The sequence below is a fragment of the Hydra vulgaris genome, chromosome 15 (assembly GCF_038396675.1).
Source record: "Hydra vulgaris chromosome 15, alternate assembly HydraT2T_AEP".
NCBI classification, from domain to species: Eukaryota; Metazoa; Cnidaria; class Hydrozoa; order Anthoathecata; family Hydridae; genus Hydra; species Hydra vulgaris.
Genome location: NC_088934.1, coordinates 27320001 through 27334416, shown reverse-complemented (window position 1 = coordinate 27334416; position 14416 = coordinate 27320001). Strand labels below are relative to the sequence as shown.

Here is a 14416-nt window from a genome sequence, read left to right as displayed (position 1 = left end):
TTGCCAATATCTTTAAAACAAGCTATTGTTACCTCTAATAGAGAGAGGGTTTGTTGTGAATTTTCTAATAGCATTGCATGATTAATTCTTAACTAGTTTCTATACAAATCAGGATCGCATTTGTTGTCAATCAAGGTAGTAATGCTTTTATCAAGAAGACTTTTAAATTTGCTGAGAAGAATTGGTTGTTTAGGATTTTGCAATGTTAAATCCATTGGAACACTTTGATGTTTTGAATTTGTATTCCTTGTAAGATCTTTTTGAGATATGCACTTTTTAGAGCAAATAAGAGAAAATGCGCTTAGAGGAAATGCGCTTTCAACAGGTTCACTAGACAACTCTAACAACAAGATGTTTAGATCTTTATTAAAATTTTCGTCTGCTATACGAAAATTATTCTCCAAAGAAAAAATAATGTTTCAATATCAAATTCACCATTGAACTCTTTGTCCGTTTCCATACTTTGTGCACTCTGTTCCTGGCCGTTCGACAGTTTTCAAGTGCTTTTAACAAACATTAGAAAAATCACATAATACGGCCCGAGTGACCACACTATCTATTTCTTATGACTATGAAAATACATTGTATTATGAAAATGATTGCTGCAAAAATAAAAGTATTTGTTTCAAATACAAAATCTTTTTTGTGTTTATCTTTCCTACGACAGTTAATGACCCAGTTGTTACATCTAAAAATTATACAATAAAAGAATATGTTTTAAAATACTACAATGATAGTTTTATAAATTTTTTATAAAAAAAAAAGGTATCATATAAAATATATTAATGAGCTTGCCTTTTTTTGTCTTTAGGAAAACAAAAATATGAAATAGTAGTTTCCACTCTTACTTTTACAGTTTATAGCAGCAACGAATAATGACATTGTAATTAAGATCAAAACTGTTTTAGATACAAAAAGAACAATTCGCTACTTGATGTTTTAAAATTTCCGAGATCGGGCTTAACATCCCAGAATGTTTTACGATAAATTACAACGAGATAAATGAAATTATATTTGATTAAATAGGCTTTGCCAACAATAAAAAGTTTTGAATAGAATCACAAGGCGGATTTCTATTTGCATGAAATTTTCCGCGGAACATTATGGAAAAGAAAATTATCCTATCATACAATATAAAAATTGATTTTCTTTTCCTTTCCAATCCGCGGAAAATTTCTTGTTAAGTAGAAATCCATCTTTATAAAATCGAAAAAAAAAATATTTTTTTTAAATAATGATAGTTGTTATTACACCTAATTGCATAATAAAAAAAATATTTTAAATCAAAAGTTGCACAATCAATTGCAAATTTCAAGTTCATAAAAATATGTACATTGATATTTTTATACCTATATAAAAAATGTTTAAAAATTTTTTTTTGTTTAAAGGTTTAAATCAGAAAAAATCAAACTTTTTCCATTTTTACATTTGCGCTCTACAGTTATTTTTATCTTCCAAATCATAGACGAATTTAAATGCCACCTATTTTAATAAATATTTTAAATTTAAATTTTTTTCTGAAAAAAAAAAATTAGAAAAATATTTATATAAAATCTGCTAAGCAAGTTTAAAATTATGTTGTTGCTAAAAATGTTTACCTAAGGTCATTCGATTAACTAAAATATTTTATATACTTGACTTTAACATAACTATATTATAAAAAAAGTAACATAAAAATAATTATTAATTTGTATTAAACCAAAAAGATAACAATGATAAAGATTAAAACAAACTAAAATAACAAAAAAAAAAAAAAAAACACCTCAAGTTATTAAACAGAAAAATTCCGAAACTAAAGAGAAATACAAGTAGAACAAACATCATTGTAATCCAACCACTAACAGATTTAAAGAATAAAACTTTATCATAAACTTCACAGTATGCACCAGACCATCCCTTATAACAATGTTTTTGACCAGTGAATTTATTACAATAAAATCGTTTACTACTATTATGGCAATAAGTTGTGCAATTCTCTCCATAGTAATGAGAAAAACATAACTTTCTTCCTGTAACTTTATCGCATGTAAAATTTCCTGTAAAGTTATTAAAACCAATAAATATGTTGCAGTAAACAGAGCAGTTTTCTCCATAATAGTTATCGAAACATAGTTTTTCACCAGTTATTTCATTGCAAATATATTTTGATGTTTTATTGTTAGCTGAGCAAAATGTTGTACAGTTTTGACCATAAAAATCAGAAAAACATTCTTTTTCCCCAGTCGAATTATTACATATATAATTTGCACTATTATTATTTGTGTTGCAGTAAACAGAGCAGTTTTCTCCATAATAGTTATCGAAACATAGTTTTTCACCAGTTATTTTATTGCAAATATATTTTGATGTTATATTGTTAGCTGAGCAAAATGTTGAACAGTTTTTACCATAAAAATCAAAAAAACATTCTTTTTCCCCAGTCAAGTTATTACATATATAATTTGCACTATTATTATTTGTGTTGCAGTAAACAGAGCAGTTTTCACCATAATAGTTATCGAAACATAGTTTTTCACCAGTTATTTCATTGCAAATATATTTTGATGTTTTATTGTAAGCTGAGCAAAATGTTAAACAGTTTTTACCATAAAAATCAGAAAAACATTCTTTTTCCCCAGTCGAATTATTACATATATAATTTGCACTATAATTTTTTGTGTTGCAGTAAACAGAGCAGTTTTCACCATAATAGTTATCGAAACATAGTTTTTCACCAGTTATTTCATTGCAAATATATTTTGATGTTTTATTGTTAGCTGAGCAAAATGTTGAACAGTTTTTACCATAAAAATCAGAAGAGCATTCTTTTTCCCCAGTCGAATTATTACATATATAATTTGCACTATTATCATTTGTGTTGCAGTAAACAGAGCAGTTTTCTCCATAATAGTTATCGAAACATAATTTTTCACCAGTTATTTTATTGCAAATATATTTTGATGTTTTATTGTTAGCTGAGCAAAATGTTGAACAGTTTTTACCATAAAAATCAGAAAAACATTCTTTTTCCCCAGTCGAATTATTACATATATAATTTGCACTATTATTATTTGTGTTGCAGTAAACAGAACAGTTTTCTCCATAATAGTTATCGAAACATAGTGTTTCACCAGTTATTTTATTGCAAATATATTTTGATGTTTTATTGTTAGCTGAGCAAAATGATGTACAGTTTTTACCATAAAAATCAGAAAAACATTCTTTTTCCCCAGTCAAATTATTACATATATAATTTGCACTATTATTATTTGTGATGCAGTAAACAGAGCAGTTTTCTCCATAATAGTTATCGAAACATAGTTTTTCTCCAGTTTTTTTATTGCAAATATATTTTGATGTTTTATTGTTAGCTGAGCAAAATGTTGAACAGTTTTTACCATAAAAATCAGAAAAACATTCTTTTTCCCCAGTCGAATTATTACATATATAATTTGCACTATTATAATTTGTGTTGCAGTAAACAGAGCAGTTTTCTCCATAATAGTTATTGAAACATAGTTTTTCACCAGTTATTTTATTGCAAATATATTTTGATGTTATATTGTTAGCTGAGCAAAATGTTGAACAGTTTTTACCATAAAAATCAGAAAAACATTCTTTTTCCCCAGTCGAATTATTACATATATAATTTGCACTATTATTATTTGTGTTGCAGTAAACAGAGCAGTTTTCTCCATAATAGTTATCGAAACATAGTTTTTTACCAGTTTTTTTATTGCAAATATATTTTGATGTTTTATTGTTAGCTGAGCAAAATGTTGTACAGTTTTTACCATAAAAATCAGAAAAACATTCTTTTTCCCCAGTCAAGTTATTACATATATAATTTGCACTATTATTATTTGTGATGCAGTAAACAGAGCAGTTTTCTCCATAATAGTTATCGAAACATAGTTTTTCTCCAGTTTTTTTATTGCAAATATATTTTGATGTTTTATTGTTAGCTGAGCAAAATGTTGAACAGTTTTTACCATAAAAATCAGAAAAACATTCTTTTTCCCCAGTCGAATTATTACATATATAATTTGCACTATTATTATTTGTGTTGCAGTAAACAGAGCAGTTTTCTCCATAATAGTTATCGAAACATAGTTTTTCTCCAGTTTTTTTATTGCAAATATATTTTGATGTTTTATTGTTAGCAGAGCAAAATGTTGTACAGTTTTTACCATAAAAATCAGAAAAACATTCTTTTTGCCCTGTCGAATTATTACATATATAATTTGCACTATTATTATTTGTGTTGCAGTAAACAGTGCAGTTTTCTCCATAATAGTTATCAAAACATAGTTTTTCACCAGTTATTTTATTGCAAATATATTTTGATGTTTTATTGTTAGCTGAGCAAAATGATGTACAGTTTTTACCATAATAATCAGAAGAACATTCTTTTTCCCCAGTCGAGTTATTACATATATAATTTTTACTTTCTTTACAATACTTATTGCAGTCCTTCTCAAAGTAATTCATGGAACAATATATTTTAAGACCGTATTGAATTGTTGACTTACTAAATTTAAAATATTTGCCACTTGTAGAGAAATCAATAAAGTTTGCTTCTTTTTTATTTAATGACGCCTTTATGTTTACTTCATGAACAAATTCATCAATTAAATCAATATTTAGACTGTCTTGGTCATTTGCTTCAATATTTATGAAGACTTTTTCCTAAGTTTGTAATTTTTTAATGAAATGAAATGTTAAGAAACACATTAAAATTTTATTTTTTCCTAATTGCTTGACTTAATCTTATCACCTTTTTTTTTACTACCACTAAATGAAAATATACCTATTTAAAATTAATTTTCAAAATTACACTATGTTTATATTCAAAAATGATGTTAAAAATAATTTACTTACTTTGTATGGTTCTATAAACTCGTGAACAAATATTTTATTTTTATCATCTTCTGATGTAAAGTTTATACTATTCATATCTTTGTATTCTTTAGTTTGGAAAAAAATTTCACATTTATCTTTAAGACCAAAGCATATCCTCAAATTTGTGTCACAATCTTGATTCTGTGTTAACCATGAGTCACAATTTTTTCCTTTAAAATCTAAGCCGTTAGGATTTTTAAAACTGAATAATTGCAGTTCAACAAATACGTTTGGTGCAACATTCTTAAAAAAAAAAAAAAACAATTTACTTAACTATTAAGTATTTTTATTTAACTAATTGGTCTGTTGCTTTACAGTAATAAGAAAATTCTGATTAATATATCATTTTACAAAACTTTTTAGGTATACAGTGTTTAATCCACAATATTGGTTTACTTTAAATAGTATCCAAAATATATTATCATGTTAAATTTGACAAAATAAAATGTAAAACAAAGAAAATAAAGGTGTACAACAAAACACCTAGTAAAAATTATTGATGAGGTATAAAAAATTTAAAAACTAGTTTACAAATTGCACCTATCAAATTTGTCCATAATTGATTGCAGTGCCCCTGAACAAATAACTTATTTTTATCATCTAATGCAAAGTCTATACTATTTTTAGTTATGTATTCTTGAGTTTGGAAAGCACTTTTACATTTACCTTTGAGGCCAAAGCATATCTTTAATGTTGTGTCACAATCTGGATTCTGTATAAAGCATGGGTCACATTAGTTTACTTCAAAATTTACGTCGTCAGTTTACGCCGTCAAATTTTACGTCGTCAGTTTACGCTGTCAGGATTTTTAAAACTGATAGTAGTTCAGCAACAAAGTTTGGTGTAACATTCTAAAAATAAAAATTAAAACTATTAAAACCAATAATTGGTTTTAATTGTTTTAATTTTTAAGACCTAAGTGCTAAAGTGCTAAAAGTAATTTCTTTAAAGTTAAAAAAAAAAAATCTTTTTAAATTTTTCTTTAATTTTTTAAAACATTTTTTAAAAATTTTTTGCCTAAAGTAAATTTATAAGACCTTAGTGCTAAAAGAACTTAAGTCACATATTGACTACATTAAACGAATTGGTTTTTTTTTCTAATACGGTTAAACCCTGTGTATTGGATAAATGGTATTTAGGATAAGTTTATAACGTTAAAAAAATGGCGGACAAAGCGAAAACTACGTTAGCCAAAATTTAATCCAAAGCCTGAAAAAGAAGGCTAACACTATCAAAATGGAAAAGAAAGGACATTAGGCTGGCTAAAGTCAGAGGTAAGGTGTTTAGTCAAAAAATTTTCTAACAAATATGAGTAAATGTTCCAGGTAACAAAAGAAAATCTTATCAAACTAAGATGAGTAAAATATATTTATTAGTTAAATTTTGACAAATATTTCAAAAATAAACTGTTTTCTAACACAGAAGGCCTGTCATATAAAATCATCAGTTGTGTATAAGATTTACACAACTATAAAAAGCTCCTTATATTGAACTTCCTATAAAAAGTTTAAAAAGGAAGTAATTAAAACTTATATAAAGACTATTGTTACCAAACTTATAGCATAACTTGATTCTTGTTGGAAAGGAAATTTTAAAAGTAATGTGAAAATATTTACTTCCTGTTTATATGTTCATTTTATCATGTCCCTGTTTATGTAGGCGAGCTTCATAAATAAGAAGTAAATTCTCATTTGAGAGTTTTAACATTGGAAATAATTTTAAAAAAAGTTTATTTTTATGACAATTGAAAACATGCTGATCAAATTTATCTGAACCAATACCTATTCCGCTCGTGTATATGTGTAGATTTGTTCTTAACCTTAGGTTATTAGTTTTACCAATGTATATTGTTTTTCCATCACATCCATTACATGATAGAAAATAAATAATACTTTTTGAATTACATGATATTGAAGTTTTAATGTACCATACTTTACCAGATGATGTGGTAAAATAGTTAACAAACTGAAGATACATAGTACATAATTTACAACGTTTTGACATGCATTTTAAAACCTTGCATTCATCGTTAATAAAAACTGGTTTCTCATTAAACTTTATGTACTTATGTGTCTTAAAATATTTTTTGGTTGGCGCTGTGATAGAACAATAGAAGTATTTTCAAAAACTGATTTTAATTTATTGTCTAAAACAGATAGTTTCAAAATTCCATGTAGAGTAGTTGACAAATTTTTAAAATTAATATTTGCAAAATGTAGTTACAACGGTATAATTTTGTTCTTTTCTCTTTTTTGAGGTGCTGATCCCTGCAGTCGAGCTTTAAAAATTCCATTATTAATGATTTTAACTGAGTAATTGCATTAAACTAAAAATTGTTTTAGTTGTTGAAGTCTGATTTCCATTTTTGATTGGATCAGATACAAAACAAATGATCCGTTTAGCTAATGTAAAAGGTATATTTTCCTTTTTTTGTTTATGGTGACGGCTATTGTAATTTAGATAGTCATTGAAATTTGTCGATTTTTAAAAAATTTATGTCTCAATAATGTTATTACAATGTAGAATAACTGTTATGTCTAAAAAGTTTAAAAATTGGTACTTTGTGGTTTTCGTATATGACATTTTGGATTGTTCTTCTGTATATTTGATATTGGGGTGTAAAGAATTGAGACACTTTAACAGCAATTTAATATCAATTGATTTTAATAAAGTGACAATACCATCATTTATGTATCTTTTGAAATTGTTTTGAATATTCTCGCATTCAATTTTATTAAAGAAATTTCGTAAAACTTTAGGAAATAATTTCACTTCTTCAAGATATCCTACTACTAAACAAGTATATAGTGGAGCCACTTGTGTTCCCATAGCAGTTCCGATTAGTTGGTTGAAAAACTCATTATTGAAAGTAAAATTATTGTTCTTTAAAATAAGTTCACGGTTTCTAAAATAAAAGCTTCCGAAAAACTGATAGGTATATCATCACGTAATTTACTTATCCAAAAGTTAATTGCTTCTAAACCTACTTCATGAGAAATGCGTGATAAATGAGTATAAAGGTTAGAAATATCAACACTGTATAAAGAAGTATTTGGTACTCCATATTATTAGGTAGTACTCTAATGAAATACCAATTATCTTTGATATATGTTGTTAATTTTGGTACAAGAGGTGATAAAATTTTTTCAACGAGTTCACTAAGGCGCTGGTTAGGCAAATAAGAACCTCCAACTATTGGTCTTTCACTTAGATCATCGTGGCATAAACAATCAGTATATTTTTTATTAGATTCTTTCATAAAATTTTCTATTGCATTAGATTTGTGAATTTTTGGTAACATAAAAATTGCTAGTTTTCCATTCATAGTGTTTGAGAAAAGTAATTTCTTTTTTTGCTAAACATTCTTTAAGTTTATACAGGTAATTTTTAAGTTTCTTAAAACATACTTCATCTGTGTCACTATCAACTTTTTTATGTGTTTCAGTTAATAAATGGTCTTGGTACACAGGTTTATCTCTATAGAAATCTGCATCCATCAAAACTATACAGCCTCCTTTATCCGCAGATTTAATGATTATTTTGTTGTTACTCTTTAGTTTCTCTAAGGCATCACATTCCTTTTTTGTAATATTATATTTTACTTTCATTTCACCAGGAACTAAGTTATTTATTTGTTTTACAATGCTTGATAAAAGAGCATTCGATGTGAACATATCCCGATTAGATTTATCTTTTACTAAGGAATCATTGCTGTATTCTTTATCATAAAACTGTTCATGGATGATCAATTTCCTTGTAAATTTTTATAAATCGGATTCCACTAAAGGACCTTTGAGTAATAGAGATATTTGTAACACTGATAGCTTTATTTTGAATAAATTTATAATTTTAGGAGTCATTTTTTCATTTTTCACTGCTCGTTGGGGTCGTTGGTGGTTTTTTAATGGTAAATTATTATCAGATAGAGATAAATCATTATATAGAAAATATATATACATGTATATGTATATGAATGAATTATATATTATATATTAATTCACCAAACAAGTTTGTATAATATATATACCATATAAATTTGTTTATTTCATTCTACAAAAAGTGAGCCCAATATTTTTAATGAACTGAGCAAGTATATTATTAGTAAAAAATATCTATATCTTATGTAATTGCATGTAAAGTTTTATGTATCATAAAATGACAACAACTAAAACATGGATAATAAATATTAGGATTATTTTATTTCAGAAGCTCTTTTATCTTATGATAAAAAGCTTAGACCATCAAGGAAACCTGCAATAAATAAATGTCGTTGTAGATGTCTTACTAAATTCACAGATATTGACAAAGAACATTTTCTGCATTTTCTGCTCTTAAAGATCATGACGCACAAAAATATGTATTTACTGGGTTGCAAAAATGTAATCCCAGTCGATAGAACTCAACGAAGGCCTAGAAAAACAAATGGCAAAGAACGAAGCAGCTTCTTCTATTCAAACACTGCAATGGAGCAAAATGTTTCCGTTTGCAAAACAGCATTTCTTGCTATGCACGGGGTAAAGGAGTCTAGACTTAAAAATAAAGGTTCTTAACTCTACTGTTCGAATTAAAGATGGCCAGACAAACACAAAAAACCATAAAAAAATTGATAAAAAAGTTAGAGATTGTATTTATGATCACATCATCCTGCACGTGAAAGTCACTACAGCCGATTAAAAAACAATCACAAAAAATGCCTGCATTCATCTCTGACTCAAATTTAATATTAAATTTGGATTTGCAAAACTAAGCAAAGACACTGCAGTGATCTTTGCTAAGTTTTGACTAACTATTTTTCACAGAATGATACCTGGATAACTGTTTTTCTCAGCATAAAAACCGTTGCATCTTTGCCTTCCTACAAAGATTAGTAAATAAGAATGTCTCTATAACACAAGCTTATGTAAAGTATCTCTTTCCAGGACATAGCCGAATGCCTTATAATCGGAATTTCGAGCGCATTAAATAAAGTAGAAGAAAAAAAGACAGGGTAATTTTACCTTCACAGGTATCACTTGCAAAGAATACAGCTACCAGCAAACAATTTAATGTTGTGCATGTGGAACATCCTCTTATAGACAACATTATTAAACCCCAGTTGGTAAAGTACTTGACTTTAAAAGAGATTATGATCCTTTGATATAACTAGTAACTGGAAATAGTGATTTCAGAGGAGCAAAATTTGAATGAGGCAAGCTACCACCAAGTCGAATTTTAATGACAGAACTATGTTCTGAAGTCAGAAAAACTTTCAAATGAGGTAAAAAAACTTTTAAATAGAACGTAAATATTTTGCTTGCCAAAACTGCCAAATTTCATGATATTTGTAAACTTTTAACACATGTCATTCTTCCAAAAGGATTTACTTTTTATGGTTATATTCATGGAGGCACGAGTGACATTGAAGACATAGAAAAAACTTATTTCTTTATAGTAATAATATATGTGGAAAAATTACATTAGTTCATTGTTTTTTTTTGGTGCAAAAAGTACCCAAATCTAGTAAAAGGACAAAAGTACTTAAGTTCTAAAAAGAAATTGCACATTTTCTAAAAGATGAGAGTTTAAGACTTTAAAATAACCAGGTTTATTCATTATAAAATGTAAAGATAAAGTGGTTATTAGAAATGTATTGGGATGCTTTGCCTGATTTCAAGGTTAGTTCGAATATTCAAACTCGTTTATCTCAAAATTAGTATTTTGTGACTTAAGCACTTATAGTAATAGGGTCTTTAATTAGTAGACATTTTATTAATTATTTAATGTGTGTGATTTTTAACAGTAGTAAGAAAACACAAAATTCAAAAAAATTTAAGACAGTATAAAACTACAACGTTTTTCAAAGGAAAGTTTGAATAATTGAAGCCATGCAATCCAGTGTGTGACATATGGTTTTATAGTAATTAGCTATCCCTTAGGATTCAGAAAAATGACCTGACATTTAATCTTTGATACTAAATAAAGTCATAGATATGAGTATCTTCCTGCGTGTTGCCGTCCAGTTAGAGAGAATAACCAAATACTAGCAAGCGTTATATGTCTTATCAACATCATAATTGTTAACTCAAGAAATTGTTAAACAAATTTTATTTACTTTTTTTTTTTAAGTATTTTTATTATTATTATTAATTTTTATTATTATTATTGTTAATAATTTTATTAGTATTATTTATTATTGTTATTAATGACTTTATTATTTTTATTAATAAACTTATTATTATTATTAAATTTTTATTATTTTTAATATTATTGTTAATAATTTTATTAGTATTATTTATTATTGTTATTAATGACTTTATTATTTTTATTAATAAACTTATTATTATTATTAAATTTTTATTATTTTTAATATTATTGTTAACCTAAAAAATGAAAATAAATTGAAATAATAATAAATAAAACAGATGTTTACATAGAATATACCCGATTGAACTCTTAAACTTTATTTCAAAGTTAAGAAATTACTTATTTTTTATCAACGTCGTCAGTAGTAGATTTATACTTAACTTTTAATGTTAACAACCAGCTATGTTTTCAATAGGATCAACAGAAGTAAAGCACTAATAAATAAATGAAACTCTCAACATTGTGCACGAGGGCAATTCCATTTTTAACTTACGTTACATGCACAACAACTTTATAAGTATTTGCCTATTTAAACTGTAAATTAAACTATTTAAACTTTTAGCTATTTTGTAAAAAAAGTTTTGAGTCAGGTCAAAAGATGGCGAACTTATTACAGAAAATGCCACTTAACTTACGTTACACGGAAAACAAGGTAAAAAAATTGCTTCAACTTCTAGGTCAGGTTTCAGCGAATCATTAAATCGGTTTGTACTAGAAACTTTCAAAAGATGTTGAGAATTTTATACAAATTTAAAAAATATATAAAAACTTATCAGAGGTAACCGGCTAAGGAAAATAAACTGTTTTTTTTGACACCATATGTTTAACTTACGTTACATCACCAAGGATTATTATCGAGTTTTTTTATTATCCATTATTAAGGGTTAGAGTTACGTAACCGAAGAATTGCAAATGTATTACACTCATTCAATAAAAGTAATTAACAAAGAAAATTTTAAAATACTGGTGGCACTCTTCTTCAGTGATTTTTCATAACATATATAAATATAAATATATATAAATATAAATATAAATTTCGGTTTAATCAATCCATGTAATAAGTTAAGTATAAGTAAGTCCAATAAGTTAGTTGTTGTACTCATTTATACTTGAATTATTACAGTGATTAGTTGTTTTTATTATTATTATTATTATTATTATTATTGTTGTTATTATTATTATTATTTTATAGTAGATCTTTTGTTAGTAGTATCTTCCGTAACGTAAACGAGATTCGTGACATTACGTGCTTAATGCCTGGGTTTTTTTTACGTAACCGAGACGTACTTTGTACATAAAGATAGCTAACATTGCAACGTAAAGAAACGTAACATTATAACGTAACGATACGTGACATTATAACGTAGCGTTTGTGCAAAATGTCCGTTATTTTTACGTAACCAAGACGTAGCATACTACGTAACTATACATAAAGATTTGACCTAATGAGACGTAACATCGTAACCTCGTATTTTTATAATTAAACGTTTTTTTCTTTATTATAACCATCTATAAATTTAAATATATAAATTGATTTTAATTAAAAAGGCTGCGTATTACTCTTTTTTAAATATATTTTGGTATTATAACATTTAAACGATACTTCACTGACCTATTAAGGTCAGCATCATCAGGTAATAAAAAAAACGTTACAAAATAACATAAAACCAACAGTTTAAAAAAAAGAAGACATTAAAAAGAGTAAAATATAAAAACCAATCAAATAATATAATATAGAAGTTAGTTAAATTTTTGTTAAATTGGTCCCCAAGTTTTTGCTTTCGCATTATTCCTGTCATCTCTATTTAGAACAGTTCGCCCAATACCTATCTCGTGTCGAATTCTCGCTTTATCTATCTTCAAGGATTCTCTAACTTTTTTTATCCTGTATTCCGGAATGACTGCCAAGGTTTTAGGATTCAGCAAATCAAAAGTACCATGGTGTGTTCATGATGTTCCGTGGCTCCTGAACTCGACTATTTTTGATTTTTACAAGCTCTTCGGTGTTCCGCACTTCTTGAAATGATTTTCTTTTTGGTCTCATCAATATATATATACTTCCACATGAGCATTTAAGCTCGTAAACACCCAGGTTCGAGTACGGCGGTAGTCTTGTTTCGTTGTTGCATAGTATGTTATTTAAATTGGGAGGTGAAGTAAACATAACTCTGATATTTTATTCTCTTCGGAATTTAGAGCCAATAATAGATATTCAAGGTAGTTTAACAAACTACTTATCTAATTGCTTAGATGTAGTATTTTTTGAAACGCGGTCAAATAGTTTTTAGTTATTTTAATAAGATTACTTTTTTTATAGCCGTTTTCTAAGAATGTATCTATGAAGAAATCAACTTCTTGTGAGAGGTGTTTTTGGGAACAGATTTGTTTTGCAATTTGCTATTTGAACATTGGTTATTGCATCCTAACGGTGAATTTGAAATTCATAAAATCCGTTTATTGTATTTTGTAATAGATATATCAAAAAAGTTTATTTGTTTTTTTCCGTTTTCAAGTTCAATAGTATATTTTATGGAGGAGTTTTTTTCATTTAAAGTTTTAACAGTTTTCTTTCGAATCGAAGCAAGCATGGGTATCGTCTAATATCTTTTTCAAGTTATTGGTTGGAATGAACAAACAAAGGCTAAATTAAGGGCTCTTTTTTCTATATTTTGCAATAATGCTTCATTCTGAGATGATCATATTCATTGCCTCTTTTAAAAAAGGCAATGTTTTTTAATGCCATTTTGACCTTGAACTACTTATGTATGGGTCTAAACTCAATAGCAGTCTATTTAATTTGCCTGTATTGCAAGTGATACGGGAAAACTTTCAACTAAAATTTTGTCTTTGCTGCCGAAATTGTTTGTTTCTGGCTTCAGCTGCCTCCTCAGAAATCTGGCCAATAGGATGGATTGCATGAGTTATTAATTCTGCGCCATGCATCAAAACTTTATGCATAGTTAGAGACATGGGATACGATACATACAGATTGATATACATTTTCGCAGTTTCATGAGCAAAAGCGTCGAATTTAAAAGCATCAATTTTGTATCCACTTGAAATGACTTCAAGAATAACGTGTAAACGTTTTATTAAATTCAAGTTAACGCCAGTGATTTGTGAAGATAATTCCGGGTTCAATTAAAATCTTCTTGACGTATTGCCGTCATTGGTGTTTCGGAACCCTGCTTAAAGTATATCTACTTAAAGCCCTAACTTTTCTTTGAAAGATGTTTGAATTTTCTTTGTCGCTTCTTTGACAATTTTTTTTTCTTCAAGCTTGCCACTTTTGTAAAGGTACTTTATAATCTAAATGAAAAAGCGATTTAAAGAAGCGGATCCTTGCAGGAAGAATCGAGAGCCCAAATGAGAGGGCTTCTGTATTGATTTGTTTTTTTTTTTTTTTATTAAA

The 14416-nt window shown here is 27.1% G+C and overlaps 1 protein-coding gene across 6 annotated transcripts in view; it reads right to left on the bottom strand.

Moving 5' to 3' along the window:
• LOC136092485 (multiple epidermal growth factor-like domains protein 10) overlaps nt 1-14416 on the bottom strand; it is a 75650-nt gene that overhangs the window by 32028 nt on the left and 29206 nt on the right. For 5 of the 6 annotated variants that reach the window (XR_010644408.1, XR_010644409.1, XM_065820807.1 and 2 more), the window contains exons 2-3: nt 4861-5124; nt 1763-4668 (exon numbers count right to left, since the gene is read on the bottom strand). Coding sequence is in view for 4 of the 6 variants with exons in the window: in XM_065820807.1 (XP_065676879.1) it covers nt 1763-4668; nt 4861-5124 (3170 nt within the window). In the remaining 2 variants the exon portion in view is untranslated. Of the gene's footprint in view, nt 1-1762; nt 4669-4860; nt 5125-5547; nt 5733-14416 lie in introns of all 6 variants that reach the window. The other variant, XM_065820810.1, reaches the window with a different exon arrangement.